At 44.6% G+C, this 24,539-nt stretch overlaps 1 protein-coding gene across 10 annotated transcripts in view; it reads right to left on the bottom strand.

Annotated features, from left to right (window-relative positions):
- Window positions 1–7,771: 7,771 nt before the first annotated feature.
- LOC109988614 (protein shisa-6) overlaps window positions 7,772–24,539 on the bottom strand; it is an 84,006-nt gene continuing 67,238 nt past the window's right edge. For 2 of the 10 annotated variants that reach the window (XM_029278553.2, XM_029278556.2), the window contains 5 exons: window positions 22,274–22,336; window positions 19,039–19,059; window positions 14,880–15,032; window positions 11,290–11,393; window positions 7,772–9,840 (listed from right to left, as the gene is read on the bottom strand). In XM_029278553.2, the coding sequence (XP_029134386.1) occupies window positions 8,932–9,840; window positions 11,290–11,393; window positions 14,880–15,032; window positions 19,039–19,059; window positions 22,274–22,336 (1,250 nt within the window). In that variant the 3' untranslated portion in view covers window positions 7,772–8,931. The remainder of the gene's footprint in view (window positions 9,841–11,289; window positions 11,394–14,879; window positions 15,033–19,038; window positions 19,060–22,273; window positions 22,337–24,539) is intronic. The other 8 variants (XM_029278558.2, XM_065949646.1, XM_029278559.2 and 5 more) reach the window with 5 other exon arrangements.

Below are 24,539 nucleotides of genomic sequence, written 5' to 3'. Positions count from 1 at the left end.
AAGAGAAAATATAATCACAGTGAGGGGAACCACCTTTTGATTGTCAACAGATGCATGTTGTCTAAGAGGGGGAGGAGTAAACAGCATTGTGTTTCTTACGGCGGTAAGGTTGCACTCAGAGACCTTTGGTAAACGGTAAATGGACTTATAGAGTTCTTTTCTTGTCTTCTGACTACTCAAAGCACATTTACACACACACTGATGGTAGAGATTGCTCTGTAAGGTGACCATCAGAAGTAACTAATCCGTCATACACATTCATACGCCGTTGACGAAGCAGTGGGAGCCCAAGGACACATCGGACACATCGGGGATCAAACCCCCGACCTTCTGGTTGAGAGATGACCAACTCTACCACTGAGCCAGTGGTTCTACATGTTGTTACTTTAGGAGAGTTGCTGCATAGACACAAGTGGCACATCATAACTTAATTGATTAATATAAATCTCCAGACACAACAACTAAAGGTTATCTGAGTATTTATATATCAAAGAAACATCATTTGATTTATTCTGCAGCCTGTTAGCTGGCATGCTAACTTTTGTACTTCACAAAAGAGGCGACATCCCGAGTGTCATTTATTTGTGCACGTGGAGTGGAGCAGGCCCAGAATCCGAGATCCTCTTTGGACCAGAGAGTCCTCCAAACACCCCTGCAGATCAGCCGCTGTCTTGGTGTGACATGAAGAGCCAGATGCACAACAGCCCTCCAGAGCAGATAATGATGGGGCTTTGCTGTGCCGAGCGGCGGTCTCACAGGGCTAAAAACAGCGTTTGGGATTCATATTTCATATTTGTAGGTAATGTGAGTGTTCTTGGCGTGCTGCTGAGGGGAAAAAGCAGAAGTCGAAGAGATGGGGGGGGGGGGGGGGTCCATCAAAGGGTTCATGCTCAGAATGAAAAAGAAGGTGCCTTTAATCATGTGCTTGTGTGGAGACGTCAGGCGGTTGCTAGGTTACAGGTCAGTGCAGAGAAGCTATAGAGTTGCCGTGGTGTGTGTGATATGTTAGCATGCAGTGTTTTAATCTCACTGAATATGGTGATCTGAATGCAGGGCTCAGCGGTCACTAAAGACCAGGGAGAGGCTGCCTGTGTCTCACCGTGTGAACCTGAATGTGATTCTTTACATGAATACAAACCGGTGCCGTCACCTGACAGGAGGAAACGATCATCATGATGACGGCTCACAGACGTGTGCATGTTTATGTCAGGATTAGAATGATCTGGATTAGTTATCCACTTTCATTTTGCTATTCAGGATCTGATAATCCAGATAACTATTGTCCCAGGGCGCCAGTAGCCTAGTGGTTGGTGCACGTGGGCCACGCATAGAGGATAGTCCTTCAAGCCCAGGTTCAAATCCATCCTGGGGCTCCTTTCCCGCAGGCCACCCCCCCCCCCCCCCCTCTCTCTTTCCCCCCAATTTCTGACTCTATCCACTGTACTGTTTTTAAAGTAAAGGCATACAAAGCCCGGATCAGCCTGATCCAGATACCGACTCCTAAAGAGGATCACATCAAAACTAACAGTGATACAAATAGGAATTGAGAATTTGTCCACAGGGGGCGCCAAAATCCACATACCCACAAGGATTTTAACGATATCCTCCTCACATTTTAAAATATCATGTTTGATAATGATATTTAGTGAAGTTTTAGTTAATGCCATTTTGGAGTGTCGTAGTCAAGATTACACTAACCAGAGACCGAGACAAGACCAAGACATTAAGGGATGGAGACTGAGTCGAGACCAAGGCAAGATAAGGCAGAGTCAAGACCAAGACATTTTAGGGCTCGAGACCGATTCGGGCCCTAGACCCAAGACCAAGGCAGCTCATAACATCAAGGTAATTTAGTTATTTTGGCTGATGTACCACTAAGCTCCGCCTCCAACACTGGACCGCCTCTGCGTAAGCAGGTCTCACTGTGGGTGTGTTCACTTCTTCTACACATTCTGTGCTCGCCACCCTTTGCTGGCACGTCTCTGTTTTTGCCCTACATTTCCAAGAGATCACTTGTCAGCCACATGTGCCTCACAATATTCACTTCACACCCTCTCAGAGTGCTGAGAAATGTGTTGTCGTGACAACAACGTGCTGCCAAGACACCTCTCTAACAGTGATTTTCACAACGGGCGAGAAGAGCTGATAAAGAGCACCATGTTGTCCCCGCCTGTAACTCTAAATAAACTGACTGCTCTGACCCTCACAGAGCGGCTCTGCTGGATTGGCCCCTCTCTGCTGCCACATCAAGGCTCGGCTCGCCTGCCTCTGGCTGGACTCCGCTGCCTCTGGCTCCGCTGCCTCTGGCTCCGCTGCCTCTGGCTTGGTGCGTCCCGCCACAGCCAGCAGAGTCAGCTGCTAGGAACACCAACTGTGAGAGGAGCCGGTTTTGGCGGGGTTGGAGACGGGGGTAATTAGCTCTGACAGAGCTGATGAGTTGCTAATTAAATGTTTATCTGAGTCTGGCATCTGTCGTGAAAACAAATGTCTGTTAGCTGCCTACAATCTGTGGATTATCACAAATAACTGGGCAGGTCTGCGTGCGGGCAGATTAGCTGTAAAGGGCCGAGATGTGCGGCGAGTTTTGAGCATTCAGGTGGAAACGAGTCACAGAAACATCACCTACTGAGTGCTCACTGTGACTCATAGTGACCACGATTATCTCCATCCACGCACTGCCAACCAAACACTCACTCATGTAGAATCAGTAATTATTATATTTATCTTGTTATAAATCCTGGGATTATTTCTTTACTAAAGAAAAAGGCTGTGTGGATAAATACTGTTGTTGCTGCTTTTAAATGTCAGGGCGGTTCACAGCGCGCTGAATGCAAACACTCATCTGTCACTGATGCGGGAGTCTGCCTGCTTGATTGCACATTTAGAAATATTCTCTGCTGATACAAACTAGCCGAGTCCATGTTTCTTTAGTTGCTGTCATCAGCTTTGAAATCTTTATTTAATCAGGAAATCAAGACCAGAAACCAGCAGGAGAAATAAGATCTGAGATGGGACTCAGAATAAAGCTGATCACAGGTTTCTGAAAATATTTAAGACTAGAATGTGTGACATTTTGATCCAGTAGGTGTCGCCCTTGAGCTCCAGCATGAAACCAAAACAAACTTCCTGTTTGGCAACGCCTCCGCCATACTGAAGCCTCCGCTTTCCTCCAGAGACACACCTCCAACCCCTCTCCCCTCGCATTTGCGTGGAGGAGTCGAGCGCAAGCGACGGACAAAATTGTCCTCTTCTCGAACTTCAATCACCTGTCCTGCATTGTTGTGTTAGCATGCTAATGTTAGCGCACTTTAGTTAGCTTGTAGCTTCACATTGCATGTAAACTGACGCAGAATGAGCGTGATCTAAAAACTCTTCCATGACATCCAAATAATCAGTGAGTATGTTCTTCTTCTCTCTAGTCCTTGACTAAAACAGCTTTTATACACAAGGGGAGGAGCCGGCCGTCCCGTCCATGTAAACGGGACTCGAGCTTCTCACTCATTGTAAACAGTCCGAAGTTGAACAGTCTTGGGATTGCTCTGATTAAAAGTTGTGTGAAGATGTGAGATTCTGAAACCAGTGTCACTTTGAGATTGTTGTTGTTGCGCCTTGTTGTGATTTTATTTCACAACGAGCGCCAACAAACTGGACAACAACAAACCTCTGGCTGAATGCATGCTATCTTTCTTGAGGTCTTTTATACATAATGCCCAAACTTTCTCCCACACCTGTGAGGTGCACATGAATGTTTCTCTGACATGATTACTTCCTATGACTACTTGTCTCTTCATCCTGTCGATAAAGGCCTCTTAGACAAAAGAGCTCAACAGTTACCGCCCACTTTTCTGGCTGCGCTTGCTCAGGAAGTAAATTTCCCCCCTGTCCAGATCGTCTATTGACCTTTCAGAAGATCTGTATATAAATATTTTTAGCCTGGAACCGGCCCTAGCAGCTACCTGAGTACAAGCCAAAACCTCCTCATGACCCCCTCCTGACATCTTGAGTCTGTGCCGTAGGGATCAGGTCAAAGAGCCGAGGTATTGACGTCACGCAGCTTCAGTTAAAAAAAACACACATTTAACTTCCTGACAAAAGGTCAATGGTCGCTCCGGTTGGGTTCAGTCCCTGTGTCGGTTTGAAGCAGACGCTCACTGTTGTGGCAGGTTCAATGACTCTTGTGTTTAAGTTTCCTCTCACCGTTTCTCCTCTACTCAGAAACGCAGGAGCCTCATTGGTCAACACGGCTGTCAATCATGCTGTTATACTCCCTTTTAATTATCTAAAAAGATAGTAACTTATTATTAAGACAGAAACCATGTTTGAGAAACATTTATTTGACGTGGGAGCTCACAGTGTTTAGTCTTTACTTTTAGGCCGCTGTTATATTGACTATGTTTCTCTTCAGACCGTCACGTCACTTGTCACACATGATAAACTCTTCGTGAACAGAGGAACATTTAAGCATCGTGCACGGTGCTGGGAAATGCTGGTATGACAGTTTGCTGCTAGAGACCAACACTTACTGGCCCGGAGCTCGCTGAGGGTTCACTAACAGTCGTTTGGTGCGTTTCGGTGTTATCTAACAGGTCAGGCCATTTGTTATCTTAATATTGATTAATAATTCATATTAATTAATTTTGGTTGAAATTGTCTAATAAATTAATAATTAATAACTGATGTTCTCTGAAAAAGGAACGAAGAAAATCCGTCATCTATATCAGTTGTAAGCCTGTAAAAACTTTGACCAATGTCTGCCACGAGGTACCAATCTGATGAACCAATCACACGCCTCCCTGTCTCCCTGCTCGCTCTCTACTTCTTGCGTGCACGAGCCCACAGTCAAAGCGCGTCACCGATGACAGAGTTTATACTGTGAGTTTACTTACCACTGAATGAGACATGAGACGACGTAGTTTCTACACAATGAATGAGTTGAGCTGAAGTCCACTCCTGGAGCAACGGCGCATGTGCATGTAAGTGAGGGGGCGTGGCTTTAGAGGGAGCATAGAGGGGAATGCTACTTTCAAAATCATGCTAGTTTTAGTAAACTACAAACCCTGCCTATAAGGGAGATATAAGGACAGAGAGGAAGAGTAGAAATGTACCGGCGCAAAATGAAGTTATATCGATGTACGCACTCTGCTGATTGTCTGATTCATCAGCGGTCATGTCTGTGTTGTGTTCTTGTGTTCTTAAAGTAAAAGAATCTCTCAACAGCTTTATTCAACACAAGAGAAATGAGAATCGTTGAGCGTCACTACGTCCTCTTCAAGTCTCCGGGGCTATAACTGTAAAACTGATTTCATATCCAGACGTGAGAGTCTCTGACGGAGCGACAGGTCGAGCTGAAGTGAAGGACGGGAGACAAATGGAAAAGAACACAGAGTGCAAACTAAATATTTAAACCAACAAAATCATCCCTCTGCCCCCGGATCATGTTTGCATTAAAAGTGGAGGAGACACGTAATGACATACACGGCTGAAGAAATGTCTCCCTGAGAGAGGCTGATTATTTGATGTCAAGCGAAGCTCTTGGACAGCTTGTTGTTTGTCCTGCAGCCGCCTCACCTCTCACACTTCAGCTGCTCCTCGTCCTCACACTCTTTCTGATTATACACTCATACTTTCATTTAAATGCTGATGGGCTGCAGGATCCCTGTAAATTGGAAACCTAAACGTATTCCACGTTTTACTTGTCCCTTTTTTTCTCTCCCCCTCCTCCGGTGTGTTTGTGGAGGAGTGCAATCGCAGGCGCCGTTGTTTGCTGTGAGAAACGCCGTTCACACCTTCAGATTGTCATGAATTTAAAGAAGGTCTGAGACGGCACTGACCGGCATTAAAGACGACCACATTCATTACGGTGTCACGTTGAAGCAGTGCTCACATCCTGGCTGTCAGTCAGAAATGTGACACTCTGTCAGATAAAGTGTGAACCCCCCCCCCCCCCCCTCTGTGAAAACAAACCCTCACAGTCTCACTGATTGGTGATTAAATTAAACATGTCATGATGCAGATTTAATCTCATTGGCTGTTACACCTCAGTGGGCGTAAACAAAGAGAATCTTTTCGCTCCACAGACAGAGTTATTGGACGTTATGTAGAACGAATGGATTTCCATATTCACTGTCCTTCAAATAACAGCATTAAAAGGACATACTCCGGGACCCCACGACCTAGCGGTTATGTTGTGCGACCCATATACAGAGGCTACATGGTCCTGCAGCGTTCTGACCTCGTCCTTTGCTGCATGTCGTCCCTCACTCTCTCTCCTCCCAACATGTCCTGTCTCTCTTCAGCTGTCCAATCTAATAAAAGTAAAAAGTCCCAAAAAATGTCCTTGGATTGCCCCAATTGAAGGAGTTTAAGTTTCTCAGGTTCTTGTTCACCAGTGAGGCTACAGAGTCCAGAGTCCCCCAGGAGGAGCTGGAAAATGTGACTGAGTTCCAGTAAAAGATTATTTTGAGTGTTTTTGGAAAGTGTTTGCGAGTAGACGTGTACCTAACTCTCCTGACAGTCAGACAGGAGTCATTTGGACCCAAAGCCATCACTGAGTAAATCTGGATGAAGACATATTATCCCCCTTCTCCACCTTTTCAAACAGTCCCCTGTGGTCTAAATGAAACATCTGTGCTGTGCTTTGGTCAAAATATAACATGAATCAAGCACCAGAGGAGGTTTGTGACCCTGTATAAACCAGCTCTCTCAGAACGCTCCGTTTTGGTGTGTGTGTCTCTTTAAATGCAATGAACCCCCCATGAGTTTTCCCGGTAGACATCACTCCTCTGTAGCAAGAATAAAAATGGCGGACCTGTGCAAAAGTTTTGCTCTAAACTGGTGGAGTTACAAGGGGAGAGGAGGGGATTTTTTTACCAGAATCTCACTGTGACATCACAAGGAGAGCAAATTTGAAACGGAGCATGGTTTATTTCACATTTTGTGGGTCGGGAGACACTCACCCAAATATATGATCAAAAACACTGTACAAGTGGATTTTTTATGATATGTCCCTTTTAAGTCGTTGAGGTGATGGAGGAGAATATCCAGGGAGCGTGTTTCCAGATGTTCAGGTCAAGAGCCGCTACATTTGGTTGAACTGTAAATTTTTCTGTAGCTTTTATGTCGCAGGAGGTCAAGTGAGCATGCTCTGATTTAAAGGTTAAATAAACATCAGCACTTCCTGATTTTGTCTTTTTCTAAGTGTCTAGGTCATGAAATATTTCCCTGATTGCATTCTAAGTAGAGACGCCGGCATCAGAACGCTGAACACTGACCAAGAAATGTGATGTGTGATGGTGGCGGCTGCACATGCTGTAATGACAGCGCCTTTGTCAGCTTTTATACTGTTATATCGGTCGGACTCGTATACAGGATGCAGCCAACTTTTGTAGATGAACTCATTTATATCAGGTGATAAAAGTGCATCCTATACACTTTACGGTAAATAAACTTTGCATGCTGCTTCAGAAGATATTTATACTTATAAAAAGCGATCCAGCCCTTATTCTTAAATATGATGTTTAACAGTCAATCTTTATTTGTATGGTGCTATTTCATAACAAGTGATGCTTCCTTGCCGCTGAGGTGGAGGTCGGAGCAGTCCGCGCATTCCTCCGATCTTGTCGGGTGAACATGGCTAACGTGTGTGACGAGAGGACACGAGAAGTGTAACGAGATATTTCATGACGAGGAACAGAAAGTCGTCTGCAGAGTGTGCGGCGTATCTTTTCTCTGAAGCAATCACAACACAAAAATGTCTCACAAAACGAAGATGAATGTTTAGAAAAATATGGATGTTTTATTTGACCCAACTGTAACAAGCATTGTAACCCACTCCCACGATGTTCCCTCCTCCGATGTCTGTATGGAAACACAGTCTACATCCAAATATGAACAGTGGTATATCTGTTAGCATCGACACATTCATTCACTTCTCGTCCTACCCACAATGTTTTGCAAAGACACACACAGTAGAGTATTAATTGATCCAGTCAGATACTTGGTTAAGTGGGTTTCTATTCTGAACTCACGAAACAGTGATGATTTTATAGTTTGTTTTTTTAAGAATCTATTGAAAACAGACAGTCTAATACAAAGTCCATCCAGTACAGACTTGTCCATGATACTGCTTCTAGAATAGCTTATTTACAATCGTCTACTGGAAGCAAAATAACCTGCCATTGCTTTAAGAACAAAACAAGCTAGCCGTCACTATTCAAACTCAGATACCAAATAGAAAACAAACAGAAGAATCTTTTATTGATTGTGCTTTGTAACCCACAAAACCTCTTCGTTTTTAGAAATGGAACCACAGCCAGAGGCACCGATGACATCCACTTCAGTCCCCCTCATGGAGATTCTCTAGAGCTGAGTAGGACAGGGCGTACAAATGGTCGTTTTTTTTTGTTGTTCATTTATTTATATATTTATAAAGTTATTACAGGCTCATCCTGTTCGTCACCTGTGGTGGTGTTGTGTGGCACAACAGAAGTCACGGAGGAATCGGTCTATGTGTTTAACCATGCAAAGCCCTTTAAGATTGGCCAGAAAAGGTCACAGAGTAGATTTGTTGGACAAAGGGGGGCGGGGCAGAGAAAAGGCTTGAACAGACACAATCAGTGTTTTCTCACTAGAACATACACAGAATGAGGCCGCAGCCCTTAGATGAATCAGATAATCAAGACAGTGGAAATAATAGTAGGCAAGTTAGCTGGATAGTAGCACGCCTCCCCCGCCATCGACCCTCTCTGGCTTCACATCTCGCTGGGCCCGTGTTTGTACAGTGTAGCTCTTTGTCCGGTCTCTCACAGTTAGCTAAAGATGTTCTTGGTCCTGGAATCAGTCAAAGAAAGTGGAATTGCCAACGTCCTACTCTAAAAAGAAGGCCAATGTACCCACAATCCCCCCCGGCACACACAGTGTTCCTTCCTGTCGTTAAACAGTCACCTCAGTCTTGCTGCCTGTGCGGTAGTGCTGTGGCTGCGGCTGCTGCTGCTGCTGCTGCTGCTGCTGCTGCTGCTGCTGGTGGTGCTGTGGGATGTAGTGGAGCTGCTCCACGGTATGAGTCCGTCTGGAGGCAAACGCCTGCCTCTTAGTGGATGTCTGGTTCATGCCTAAAGTGTTGGTGTGCGCCGTGCTTCCCCCTCCTCCTGTTGCCCCACCTCCGCCTCCACCGCCACCGCCGCCACCGCCAGCATTGTTGGAGGCACTGGGATGGGAGTGCATTTTGGTCATCTTGTAGCGATCCATAAGAGGCGTGGTTGGTATGAACACGTCTGTGTGCGAGATGGCACGCGACATCGACATGTCGCTGCCACGAAAGCCGCCGGAGATGCTGCTGACCATGCCGCGCTTCAGCGACCTCATCAGCTTGTCCGGCGAGATCAGAGGATCCTGGGACAGGAGGCGATCTTGTGAGTACAGGCGATCTTGTGAATAGAGGCGGTCTTGAGAGTAGTGGCGGTCCTTTGAGTACAGGTGTTCCTGCGAAAGGAGCCGGTCCTTGGAGTACATGCGGTCCTTGGAGTACAGACGGTCTTGCGAGGTGTGGCGGTCTTGTGGAAGCAGACGCTCCTGGGATCGAAGGCGCTCAGCAGACAGGAGCTGTTCGTCTGAGAGGATCCTGCCTCCGTACGGGGACATCCCGTTAGAGGACGTGCTGTAGTCCTGCTGTGGGGCCCTCTGCGGGGACAGGACTCGATCCTGGGACATGGCCCTCTGGACTCGACGGGGCCTCTGCCTCTGCTGCGACTGCTGCTGTGAAGACTGTGATGTGGGAGGGGCCTGAGAGATGGATGACGGCGGGGGTTGGCTTTGGAGCTGCTGCTGCTGTTCCCGATGCTGCTGGACAAAAGAACAAGAAGGTTAGAGCCGCTCTGTTACCCAGAGGTGCTGCTAGGGGTCCTGACGACTGACAAACTTTAAACCAGAGTAGTATATCAAAATGTGCAAATTTTACAATGACAGTAGGAAACCTCCCTAAGTGGGCCCCATCTGACAGCACTCTATCACTGCTTAGCATCACATGCATAATACCTGTGAAAACCTTAGTTAGTGTTCCACCTGGAGTACATAATTTCTGTTAGCATTCTGCTGTTTGATTTTGACGTTCAGTATTAGTTAATTTAGCGTGTAGAGCAGCTGACCAAGTCAAGTGAGCACTGCTGGGGGTCTAAAGGGGGGGGACACCGACAGTCGACTCGTGTGCTAAGATCCTGAATAAGCTAGTCGTTACGGTATAAACACTGTGTAACACGACCACTTGGTCTTGGGCAGTGTTACCAAAACAAACATAGTCTCTGCAGTGTCCTTTAGAAATTAAAAACTTTATTTCAAAGTTAATTTTGCATTTCTTTTGTTCAGTTTATTTACAACATAATGCTGACCGACGCTGGTTGTAGGGACCCGATGTGAATTTTTGACTCTGGTCAAAACAGGCTCTAAAATCGCCACTACTTTTACGAGGACCAGTTCTTCAAGCGCTTCAAATACCGCTTTAACTCTGGACCGGTATCTGTGAGGTCACCAGTCTGTGCTCTGGTCAAAGATCAATTCAACCTTGGAGGACTTAGCCTAGTGGGTATGTTGCTCGCCCCATGTACAGAGGCTATAGTCCTTGTCCCAGCGGCCGTGGGTTCAAATCTGATCTCAGCTTTTTGCTGCATGACCTCCCCCACTCTCTCTCCTCCCAAAGTTTCCTGTCTCTCTTCAGCTGTCCTCTCCAATAAAGGCCCAAAAAATATGTTATCGGGAGCGCCAAATTACACTCAAACACTTCACAACATCTCTTGACATCTGTATGCAGAAAAACATCTGTTACATCCAACCGTTTGGAGAAAAACATATATAAGATCTAACACCTATACCCTGATCATAAGGAAACCCGTTTGGCGCCTGAGAGTCCAGATCATCAGCAGGTACGTGAGATAAGATGCCGTTTTCCTGTATGTGCTCCTACAAACTCTGTTGTCCTTTTGCTCTCATCACATCACTGCAGCGTGAGTAGTATTGAACTATCAGGTCTTGCACCAGTATTGGATCGGTACTTGGTATCAGCCACAGCAAATTAAGTTATTGGGCGCGATATCAGACAGGAAATAATGCCATCAGAACATCTATAAATGAGTCGAGTTTATTCACAAGAGGAAGACTGAAAGGCTCCTCCACTGCAGAGAGAAGAGAAGGAGCAGATAAAGCTTCTCACAAATTCAAATGTGGCACCACTCTCTCTGCCTCAAAGACGAGTTCTTTTTTAGATGCCTGCACTCTTAAAGCGAGCACTCGGGTACCCACCTGGTCTTGAGTGATTTTGAGAACATGCAAGGGTAGCGTGCCTCTTGCTGCCAGGTCGGGCAGGTGGCGCTTACGAGTGTAGTAGTCCTCCACTTCTTTATCAGCTGCAGAGGAGACGGGAAAGAAAAGAAAGAGAAGAAAAGAGGTGAAGAAGAGGTTCAGGGAGCGTGTGAGGAGGAGAAAACACGAGGAGGAGTTTGGAATGCAAGGGGAGAAATCAGAGAGCCGAGAACATCGCACGCAATGCAGAGCGAAGTGTTGGCGGACCCATCTGTGCTTCACCTTTCCGCGCTCGTGGAGGAGAATAAAAAACAAGAGAGAAAGAGAGGAATCACAGTCAGAGTGTATTACATGCCAGGCACATAACATCTACACACCCAGGCTTCATCTGGGATTCAACAGGCAGCTCTGGCTGTGGGGGCAAACTTTACAAAGGTCATGTGAAAGTCTATAAACAAACAGCGTCGTATACAGGTATGGAAGACAGGCACCTCATAAACACATGCTGGAAGAGCCAATTGTATTATTGCACAATCACCTCACAGTGAGCACCGTGTTGGGATGTCCTTGAGTGGATGTTTTCTTCTCATTCACGTGTACAAACAACTTAAACATGCATTTAAAGGCAGATCTGAAAAAACATGAATTCATTTCCAGAGGCAGAAGAGAGTGGGAGTGAACGTAGCATCGACTTCATGCCTCACAACACAAACCCATGCACAAAGACGTGTTTGGTAACCACACACAGACGGACGCACATTTACAAGAACTGTCGGACAAAGAGACACAATGCAGAAAAATATTCATTCAAATATTTAAAAGTCCTTTGTTAAAGAAGCCCGGTCCTCATGTTTAACCATCAAACTAAGTCAGAGGTAAGTGTTATTATATGGAGGGAATAAATTATGCAGTGAGCCGTCTCTTTCAATAAAACGCGGCTCACACCACCTGTCAGGTTCACGCTCAGACTAGAATCCCCTTCAGCAGAGAGCCACGGGCGCTCGCAGCAAATCGATTCATTACGAGACATCATAAAAACAAGATGTTCCTTTCTCGGGCATAATAGTCTTCAAGATGTGGGCCGGGCTCTGCAAACTCATCAACCGTATTACCATAGAGTGAATGACTTACTTGTGGTGTACACTGTCCTGCGCTGCGGCGGGCTAAACGCTTTTCTTCAGTTTGATACCAATTTGCATTAATAAGCAGTAGCATTCTTCTCTTTTATTGTCCCCACAATGAAAACGCCGCTCCATCTTCCCTCTGGCACAATCCAACATGATCTATCAGCGCTCAGACACTAGTTGAGCAACAAAAAGAAGCTTCACAGGCTTCAGGCTATTTGCTGCAACAAATAATTTGCTTTGGAAGCAGAAAGAAAGTTTGTGAGACTGAAGGACGCTGCCCGAGGAGAGCTCTTCTGATGCCTCTTTTGTGTGCTGCTATCTAGAACTATTCATGTGGTTTTTGTTTCACCGCCTATTGAAAACTATTATGTTAATTCTCACAAGCGTTCTCTAAGCAAAGGGAAGGGAGTTTTTGTTGTGTTTTTGTCCCAGTACAGCCGAGGACCAGTACATAGCAGCGCATCCTGCTTCTGAAAAGATGCGTCTCAGTTGTTTTCCTGACAGCTACGAGTGGCAGCGTTTGTGGAGCGAGCCCTGACAGGATGAGCTGTAGATCCATAGCTTTGACTGCAGGCCAGCCCTGAATTGGGCCAGTCGTGATGAAATTACACAAGCCTTAAGGAATGTTTGCGCTCCACTCAGAGAATATCACGGGATGAGACCCCATTACGCAGCAGAAATCCACCGTAGAATCACCAAATCAATACCGAGCCAGGCTGGGCATGAGAAGACATTTAATGTACTTATACGCTCGGAGACCAAAAAGAAAAGTGGCTGCAGCCTTTGAGGGGAGACGAGGGGAGCGAGAAGTCTCATTGATCATAGTTTCTACAGATGACTAGGCCAATTTCAGGAAGGATCAGAGGTTAGAAATGGAGATTTTCTATTCAGATCAAGTCCCTCCCCATTGTGTTGAGTCTATGAGGGCTTGCACACTATAAAGATGTTTTAGTACTTTAAGGAAACAGTTTGATTCCTTTTACAATGAAAGCAGCCACCTCTGGGCTGAAAAATGGAAGCGAACATTAAAATTGGCCAAAAACTGCAGTTTCTCCAGTGTCCACTAGAGTCTGTCTCCTGCAGTGAGTCAGTCCTCATAGAGCCCCATGTTAAAATGTCCAACTTTACAGCTGCAGTTCCGTCAAGCGCCGTCTTGTCAGTGTTAACACAGAGCTGAGAACAACAAACCCAGGGGGAGTTTGACTTCACTCTCTTTTATGAAGTCATCACTCCACTATAGCCTTTTGGAGATTTGTTCATGTAACTATCAGACTAATAATCTCTCTTACTGTGAGCTTTATTGTACTAACACACCGTCCATATGTCTGAGAGGTTTTACACCCAGCCAAATAAAAACATGGAGATGCCATGGAGAACATTTTATTTTACATGTCAGCACCAGCTGGCTATTTGTGTCTCGTTCATGGTCCATGAATCGGAGTCAGAATCGTTGTTGCCATTTAACCTGATTAATCCTGATCCTGATCCTGATTAAGCCTGATTAATACTTCTGCGTTTAATCTACGCTGTAGGTTTGCGTAGCCCTGACTCTACGGAGAAGCCTGTGCGTTTAGTCTGATGTGCACCTCCTCAAAAATGTAACCAAGAGGAAACGCCAAGCCCTGTGATTGGACTGCTGGGCATCGTATTTCCTGCATTTACTAGAAGAAAAGACGCTAGCAGCAAGTTTTATCAACTGCTGCTCGATATTTATCAGCTCCAGCTCTATTATCAAATGCCCAGTTTCAGTCGCCATGGTTTCCTGTACACAAACAGGAAGGGAATGTGACAGAAAAACACTGGGGATTTAACTAGCAGAGAAATGGGACCAACTAGCGTTTGTAGGCGGAGAATTGCAGAGCCAAGCACGAGTATGTAGTGATAGCATTAGCGTGGGCCAGGCCACTATGGCGTAGCTATAGCGTACATTCGACGCAGAAGAATAAACTATTCTAAGAAAACCACGTTTAAAGTTTCATAGTTTGTGCCATTTTAACCTCCACCAGAAATCAGTGAGTCCGCTATGTCTCACGTCTCCTTTAGCTCCTAATCATAAAACTAAAAGCTTCACTCAGCTAGCACCACAAATAGAGTCTCTGTCTTTGGGACACACTGTGGTTAGCTAACGTATCATCTGGCTAATGAGTTAGCTTCAGGCGTGGGCAGCTCTGATAACTTAGTATTTTCTAACCTTCCTCCTCTCGAAATATGGTCACGTCTGGCTCCAGAAAACCAAGATGAGGACATCAAAAATAAAAAAACTCAAAGTTACAATATTGCAATCATCCAACTAATGGGGTACATCACAGTGGCTACGTCCATTATTCATATGACGATGCTAACAACCCGTTGGAGCTCTGCGAGTCCCCGTCAGGATTCAGGACACGTGATGCAGTGTTTGTTCATGCAGGGCTTCAGGGCAGAGAGCCTCCTCTTGCATTAGACCAGTGAACTTGGACCTACTGAGTTTCTTCAGGGACGAGAAGCGGCTGAGGTCGGCTTTGACGGCCGCCTCGTACGAAGGCGGTAGGTGAGACAGGCTCTGGAAGGAGCGTGAGAAAGACAGGTCATAGGGCTCCGTCTGCGACGTCAGGATGCCGCTAATCCGATTGTTTTCTGGAGACACATACATACATTTACAGAGACAGAGGAGGAAAGAGAAGAGAGATGGGCTGGCTGCCTTCTTCACACACACACACACACACACACACACACACACACACACACACACACACACACACACACACACACACACACACACACCCACACACACACAAACCCCTGCACCTCCCCTCCCCGTTACAAAAAGCGAGCCAGGATCAGAGCATCATGGAGGACCACCTGCTGAGGGAGAGAAGGGGGGACTGAGCTGGAGTTTTAGTTTTACAAATATTTCCTGGAGGCGAATACGTTTAAAAGAAACCTTGAAGCCTTTTCATGAGAGAATGTAACTAAATACACGAGAGAGGAACGTGTGTCTGTGGCGTTCTCTCTGCGCCCTCAGGGAGCATAAACCTGAACCAAACATTTACACATTTTGGGGTATTTGGCATTTAATTACAATCAGATTTGGATTAAAAAAGTTTAATCTTTGTCATCCTTCATGCTCTAAACTCTGTCATCCTTTTAAAGAACTATTTTAAAAGATTAGTATATTTCTTTCATGGAAGTATAACCTCCAGTGAGTGTTAAGAGTGTTACATCAGAGAAACACTCCCACAGTTCACATGTAGCTAAAGATGGATGTCAGAGGTTTGTGATTTCATTTCTAAAACGACCCTCGGATGAAAGAGGTCAACTTTTCTGTGTGTGGCCAAAACTGAAGTTTTAAAAAAAGAGGTTTTGATTTGGAATGGAAGTAGATTTTTGATAGCGTCGTAGTCAAGGCCAAGACATTTAGGGATTGAGACCAAGTCAAGGCCAAGACCAAGCGTGAGACCAAGACCCAGACCAAGACAGGACGAGACCAAGACCCTAAAATATCACTGATAAATCCTCATCTTGTGTGCAGGGGGCGTGTCACTCCATTAGACCGTAACACCGGAAAGGTAGCGGCTGAAACCGGGGGATAAAAATCAAACTATATATAAATTGAAGTTATTTTTTCTTTTAAAAAGAGGCGTTTTCCTTCCAATCACAGTAAAGGGCATGGAAAAATAGCCGATCAGTGGTGGTCTTAAATTTAACATCAGGAGTCCGCCCAGTCCGAGACCGAAACGAGACCTTCAAGAAGTGATCTGGAGACCGTTCGATTTCGAGCACTACAACACTAGTTTCTGTGTTCCGATCTGTATCTGCAAAGGTTTTTTTAAGCTGCTTTCTTTCTCTTTTTTTCAGATTATTTGAACTGAATTCACATTTCTCTGTTGAACAAACACTATAATGTATCACTGATTTGAAAACTCTAACTTATAACTAAGCTCAATCATGTTTTTTTAAATTTACAAACCGTCGACTGTGATGTCGTCGAGGACTCCACCTTGCTGTGTTTTAATGTCGTTGTGATCGTCATCATGTTTTTGTTCTTGTTTTCTTTTCAAACACGTCAGAAAACATGTCACAGAGTTTTATTGACGCGGTGATATCGGCAGACCCAGACATCAGTTCCTTTAGTATCAGGTTAGAGAGAAACTATGGAAGCTTTCATGTGAGACGGCTTTTTGCAAAATGAAGCAGCGCTTGATTTTTCTTATCAAATAACCTGTTCACCATTTGCTTTAAATCTGACGCAGCTTTGACTCAATGCAGATTTGTAAAGTTTAAATCAAAGCTTTGTTCGACGTGCTAACGTCTTTTTAAATCGCTTGCTTTGTGTTTGACTCAGGTGGTCACGAGAACAACAATGCAGCAGATTTACTGTTTTCTTTTTTGCTTTAATGAAAAAAAAATGTAACTCCTGAAGAATTTAAATGTTTTTGAACATTTGCATGAACTTTGCGTACTTCTGATCTTCACACATCTTTAGTTTCTCATCTCGTCTTTTTAGTGCTACACCTCTTCTTCACACGTTTGTCGAGTAAAAGCTCCGTTAGAGAAACACGTTTAAATGTGTCAGCCTGTGAGAAAAAGTTGCATATCTAAAACTCCAGGTTGCTGGTGGCGGGGGGGGAGGGAGGGGGGGAGGGGGTGTGTGGGCGGTCACATCAGGCACTCGGTGGACGTTTGGTGTGGGACGGACTTGACAGGTGACGTGGTGGTTTGACGAGAGGGAACAGCGGTCAAAAAAAAACAAAAACAGACAACACGGAACAACAGATGTGTGCTGAGAGCGACCTCGCTCATGACAGCGCTGTGATGTGATCAGGGACGTGGTGGGGGCACAGCGCCTGGACCGACTGTCGTTGATGTGACCTGATATGAAGCGAGGACGACGCTCGGGGGGGGGGGGGAGGGTGGCTGACTGGACCAAAGCCCTCTTTTATTCCCTTTTTTTCTTTATCTCTCTCTTTCACACACGCAAACATCCGCAGTCTGTTCCATTCACCGCCGTCTTCCTCCCTCTGTCAATCTTATCGGGCCTGCCATGCTGCCACCCACTTTCCCTCGCTTCTTAATTCTTTCTTGTCCATTCACTATTCCCCTCTCTCTCATTTTCTTCCTCGCTGCTGCTCTATCTCGCCCTCCCCAGTGGGCTGTGAGTCTGTCACGCAGTGCAGAGCAGCGGGCATGGGTGCGGCTCCACACCAGCCTCCAACGGACAGATAAAAATAAGGCTTCAGTAACCGCTGCTGCAGGATGACGATGGGAGGACAGAGAAGAGGAGGAGACTTTAAGAGGGAAAAATAGACTGAAATACATAAAGAAAAAATTAAATATAAGAAAGGGGGAACATTAGGAGTGAGGGTAGGCTGCAGGGCCGGGTGCAGCAGGGGGTCCTGGGAGCTGCAGAGGGAGTGTGGGTTGGAAGGATGTGAACGATCTGTGAGTGGACAGTCCGCCTCACTGCATCAATAACAGGAGCATCGACTGTGGCATGCTGTTAGCTCTCTGAACACATCTCACTGCTTCATCAGGATGGACAGAACAGACACAGACCCGGATCAAAGAGGCTCTGCAAAGCTTGCTGTGTGTTTTAAAGAAGACGTTTGAGAAAAAAACAAAGATTTTTGTTGCAGTCAACCAAGGCAAAGTAAATAGAAAACAACGATTTACTGATCAGTTCAGGATGTGCTCAGCCCAGCCGGGTCCTGTGCTGACATCATGGTTGACCTATTAGTCAACAATCATCTGACGTGGGCGTCAACAGAAGTTTCTGCTGCAGCTGAAGAAATTTGAACTTTTTGGGGTTTAACAACTTAAAGCTGTGTTCAATCCAAAAATGAACAACAACAAAAATCCCTGCAGTTTCTCGGGCTAGTTGAGTATTAAACAAATACTGGCCCCTTTAATAACTGTATGTGAAGAAACGCCGGCATGTCTTCAGTCCTTACATCACCTTGAAGTGCACACATTAGCTTCACTGATGCCTGGACAGGACAACGTTATGATGCAGTGTAGTAAGTAAAGTTAAAGTTCACGCTTTATGAGGTTTGCCTGCAACATGAGGAACAAACGCCCGATAATTTCTCCACCACATTTGTTGCTCAGGTTCTGTCGCTTTAGAACGTAGAAAGGCAAAAGCTCAGAGAGAGGCAAGCATTTCTGCATCCAGAGTTAACCGCCATCAAAAGGCAAGAAAAAAGAACTCTGTGAACCTCTGAGGAAGGGGAAGATGTTTGATCACAATTTACGGTCATGGTTAATATAGCTGCGAACAAACGTGATGTTTTCTCCTCTTTCAGTTGAGTTTTCTTCAAACTGTCCAGCTGTTGAAGAAAAGACTCAGAGTACATTTCTGACTCTTTCTCCTAAAAAATATTAAAACAATTCTTCCATATGTGAGTTTTTTGTTCTGCACATAAAGATCAGATTAACTGACACAGGTTCAAACAAACAGCAAGACTTCTTCTCAGAGCCTCATCAATCAGGTGAACGAGAGGACGACACACACATGTACACACACACACACGCACACACACACACACACACACACACACACACACACGGGCTGGTTGGTGGTGGATGTGAAACACAGGTGTGTGTGCTGGGATGACTGAATCAGATGCGTGTGTGTCAGACTTACCACGCCTCAATGATCGGTGAGCTACCAAAACCCAAGTGGAAAAACAAATATTTCAGAAACATGTTGATGTGGACAGAAACCAGAAACTAAAACTGTTCAGCAACACTTTGAAGAGAAACCCCTCCCTCATAATAAACTCTCTGAGCCGTGCTGTTGGTGTTCAAGCAGCCGGCTTGTTTCACTTGTTTGCTTTTTATCAGGAGGAGTCAGTGAAATCTAAATCCTTTCAGGGCGTCTGTGATCAAAGTGTGTGTTAGATGTGTCGTTCAAATGCACTCCTTATGATTCCCACACATCTTCAAGGCTGTTCTCTTCACTCTGCTTATCTGTGTGTGTGCGTGAAATGGCCCACGTGGTCAATAACGTCCGTACAGAAGGGGTTCAGAATCGGAGCTCAGCCGCCGAGCACCCGGGAGCAAGCGAATCATTTTTTCATGTTTTTGTTGAAACAAACAGAATTTTAAAAATCGAATGGAGAGAGATAAGAGTGATTTAACAAACACAGAGGGCCGTGAATATTCAGAGTATGGCCTCCTTTCTCTCCTTTTATTTCTCTCTCTCTCTCTCTCTCTCTCTGCAGCCTCCACCTTCTGATGCAGCTGCTGCTCATCACATCTGCACGTCTACAACCTGAGGCCAGCTCCAGGCTGATCTCAGGCAGAGGTGGGAATGAAAGAGGTGGAAATACCCAGCTATTGTAAAATACTAAAGGAGAGTTGTCAAGAATCTGTACTTCACTGGAGAATTCATTTACTTTTTTTTCTCCTCACATTTAAAAGAAAAACCAGGCTCTTCTCGGGGGAATAATCGTTTTTCTCCTCTGAATGACTTCATAAGCAACTCATTTACAACATCATAAACTCTCTCAAGGAAAAAACATAATTGTATTTTCTGTTAAATAATAAAGAAATGTTGTTAATTAACAGTCCAGGCAAACTGCAGACTTGTGATACAGATACTTAAAGGCTTTTGATATTTGTGAACTGACAACGTATTTATTTGGTTTTCCAACAAAATGTGTCATCTTTAAAAGCTTAATACAGTTATTGTGATATCAGCAATATTCTCATTTGCTATAGTGTTGTTTAAAGGTGACATATTCTCCTCCTCATCAACCAGTGTAAATAAGTCTCAGAGCGCCTTAAAACATGTGTGTGAAGTTTCTTGTTCTAAATCCACTCTGATCCTGTATTTGATCATGCCTATAAACCCCTCTATTTCAGCCCTGCTCAGAACAGGCTGTTTCTGTGTCTGTACCTTTAAATATGTAAATGAGCTGTGTCTGACCACGCCCCTCTCTGGAAGGGCTTGGGTGCACTTGGGCTTTCTCTCTCGATGTCCTTTTGTTTACGGTGAGAAGGCAGACTCAGAGGGCAGAACAAACACCTATCTGTGGGAGTGCCACCCACCTGGGGGAGGCGTTGACTTTAGACTGAGGAACATCTTCTGAGACTTATTTAGGAGTTATTGTGACATCACTAAGGTGAGAAGTTTTTGTGCTTCGTTTCATGAGAAGAGACCAAACATATTGAGATCAAAGGTCATGTTCCATTACTTCCTAACGCATCAGTAAGTATTACTGAAGAGGGGAAAATCTTAGGTCGCTTTTACAGATAAAGTCTGGACTTCCCTCGCTTGTTTCGGATCGCATTCTCACCTTCAGCTAACTGGACTCTGGTGAACTTGGAAGTTAACTTGGAAGAGAGCCCTATTTTGAAGGGGACCAGAGTTTGTTTTTTTGGGCCGCACAAGAGTTCGTTTGAGCATCCACCCAAAACCAAACGAACGATCTGACAAAGAGCACCAGAGTTAGATTCAAATGGACCAATCAGCTCAGGTGTGAATGCACTCTTAACTAATGACCTAGAGAGCTGCACAGTGACCGCCTACATATTCTGTGGCTTTGGTTCCAGAAGTAAATTTCCCCGTTCAAATCCTCCCTTAATTTTTCACAAAATCCTTACATCAAGAGATTGGTGCCTGGAACAAAGACAGCCAGCTACCCCAATACTCGTGTCTATAGTACATTTAATTCGGTGTCAAAGCGGCATTTAAAAACGGGAAAAAAAGGCGTGTATATCATTTTCGTTCAGAGTCAAGGAACTACCAATCCCACAATCCATTGCGAATGATCCCTCTTTTTCTTAAAAGTAACTTTAGTCATTATCGTGTTTATCCTGTTAATGTAATTGGTGTTAGATCTTGTAGTTTGTGTTGTTTAAAATATAAACTACATTCACTGCGGCAGAACAAGGTTAATAGTACATTTCATGTTAGCTAATCAACTAGCTAGCCTGCTAGCAAAACTTCTCTGTTCGCATATGGCGCCAATGGGCGGTAAAACCTGCCATGGTAACAGCAAGTTCAAAAAATAAGAGACATCGCTGTGACACTTTGTGATCGTGGGTAGTGTTCTTTGCCCTGATATTGAAAATATATATATATTTTCTTTTAAACGATGTTGATATCAGACAAACTTGTGTCTCCTCAAGGAGCATATATTATTGTTTAATACTCGGGTAGCTCGTGGTCAGTCTACCTGTGACGGTTATGACATCATGGATAATAATCAAATCCACTATGGAGAAGATGAATGGGATTTTTACATCCTGAACCAAACTGTTGAGCCCTATAAGCTTTAGAGTATGGTCATGTAGAATAATGAACAATAAGTAGATAGTATTCTATGAATTAGCATGCTAATAAGCAACTATTTAATAATGAATGTGGAGACCGTATTATAAAGTGTAACCGTCTTTTTTTATTAGAGTATTTCTTACACATCTATTTGTAATTTTAAGGCCTGCCAAACGAACAACTCCCACAAACCGCTGCATGACATCAGTAATAAAACCCTCACAGGGGAGCAGGAGGTCACGGTGATAACTTTCGTTCTAACAGCGAGGAACACGGCAGGTTGCACACGCTCCGTCAACCAGAGGGCGGCTCGACCTCGACAGAACATTAAGTGGATCCTCGGCCAATTTTATTCCCTTTAAAATGGAGATGGACAGCGACCTGCTCCCAGAGAAACGTTCACGGCTATGAGACGTGACACTTCTATGATTCAATCTCGAGCAGAAAAAAGCCTCGTTTCAATAACTGAAAGGATGGAGGCGAATTGAACAGAGGGCCGTGTCAAGGGCTTTTTCACACATCACACATGTCGAGCAGCGTGTTCGAGTAAAAGCTGAGCTGAGCTGTAAATGTCCCCTTTGCTGCTGGTTGCTCTTACCATGCTTAGGTGTGCGTGTGGGGCTACCTAAAGCCACATGGTTATAGTTGTGCTGATGAGTACCTGCAATGACAAAAGCAATGAAACATCTGTTCAGCGTACACGAGGAAGCACAAATACAGACTGTCAGCAGCAAGAGGGCCACAATTAAAGAGATAAATCCCCCAAAATGTTGAATTCTCAAACACGTTATTTTTTATTTAAATACAGATATATGTAAGAGAAATGTGTGCACTAGAGATGAACTTTTGAAGTGCACACAATGCATGACACTACATCAATATTCTGCACATTCTTATTGGGTGAAATATCCCTTTAATTCCCTCTCGTTTAAGCAAATGCACATAAATATAGATGGAGACTTCGTGGGATGGTTGTAAAGTAAAGTGGAGTCTGCTGTAACTGCAGTGTCACCCTATGAAAACATGTTAGCATTATACAGAAATCAAGAAGCTTTAGCAAGAAGAGAGAAACACAAAGCATGAAAAGAGGCCGGGATACAATATTCATCACATCATGTCCCACATCATGCAGCACTCTGCAGAATCTGTGGAGATGACATTATGTAATATTAAAGACACAGATTGAACATCAATCTTTACATTCAGTGTGATCACAAGATGGCTCCGATGTTATTCTTCAGCAGGGGAAACAGTTCAACATCAGCAAACACACAGCAGATAGTTCAGCAGATAAGAGCTCACACTGCACTGAGACAGAAAATGCATCAACATAAAATCTCGACCACACAGCGGATGATGGAGGATACACTGGTTTGCAAATTAGAAAGTTGTGGCTTCATCATAATTTAACCGCTTCATTTGCAACAAGCGGAAACCTCTGGAGTTGAAAAATGAAGTCAGTGCAGTACCTCAAGTGTCCACTTGAGGCTAGCTCCAAAAGCCCCTAAAGTCCCATTAACACCCATATTAAAATACACACTTTTAAAGCAGTAATCAACATGTTTACAACCTGTTTTGGTCTGAATGGCTCCTGTCTTTATGGACGCACACTGAACAGGGGGTGATCTTTTATATAACTCATCCTGTTTGGTTATATCATGGCTAAGAGTGAGGCAGATTTAGGGGATGGATGAAACCCGCCTCAGCCCCAGATCTTTGACTGTACCCCGTTTCCACCAAGTGGTCCTGCTCGCTTCGGTTCAGTAACATAACATTTATTGGTGTTTCCACATTCAAAAGTTAGGAATGGTACCAAAATAACCGATCGGTATCGTCCTACTTCTTTGCTACCCTTCTGTTGGGGTGCAGAAGGGAGGAGCTAGACACACTGCAGTCCGTTGATTGGTCGAAAGAATCGTCACTTTCCGTGAGACAACAGTAATAAAGGTCAAACACAAAAGGCGGCATGTTTAAATATCTCCTGGATTTCTAGAGTGGTTTCAATTCAGTTGTAGCTCCGCCCCATAGACAACCTCGTAGGTGCAGACCTCTGTTGGACGTCCCACACAGACACACACAGACACACACACACACACACACACACACACACACACACACCTGAACACTACCTGCATACACAAACACAAAGGAATCACCAAAGTCAAAGTTGCACTCTGTCCCTTTATGTGTTAGGTTTACGTTATGGTCATCAGAAAACCACGAGATCTTGGCTGTAGTAGCCTACATTTCCCATGAGCCTCAGTGACCATTGATGTTACAAAGATACCAGGAACTCATCATTGGTTTGAATCACAGCTGTAACAGAACAAACACAAACAAACAAACATTGAGCTTGACTAACAGAGTTTGTAGTTTTGAGTTTCCTCTGAGTGTAATCTGTAGTTGTTTTGATTCTGATTGCAAAATGAACAACAAGGAAGTGCTTATGTTGAGCTATTTCTTAATAAATGCATCCACGGTATTAACTGAAGATGCAACAAGTTTATTTTGTAATATGAACAGCAGATTTGACCCACTAAAGTGATTGCAGTATGACGCATTTATCTTCCTTAAGGGCTACCTATCAGCAACAACCCATCAGCAGCTTTGACAATCATTAAAAGTGGCGGTTAAGAGGTGCCTTGAGGTTACGTATTTCACTACCTAAGCAGCTTTGGTCTTCATTGCAGTGGCTGTGGGTTCAAATCGGACCTCGGCCCTTTGCTACAGATCATCCCCGCTCTCTCCTCCCAGCATTTCCTGTCTCTCTTCAGCTGTCTGATCAAATAAAGGCAAAAATGGGCCCCCAAAAAAGAATAGTTGTTATCAGGATACAAATGTAACTCAGTCTGCAGAGTGGGCGC

The sequence above is a fragment of the Labrus bergylta genome, chromosome 21 (assembly GCF_963930695.1).
Source record: "Labrus bergylta chromosome 21, fLabBer1.1, whole genome shotgun sequence".
Lineage (NCBI taxonomy): Eukaryota > Metazoa > Chordata > Actinopteri > Labriformes > Labridae > Labrus > Labrus bergylta.
This window is presented reverse-complemented; position numbering and strand designations above follow the sequence as displayed.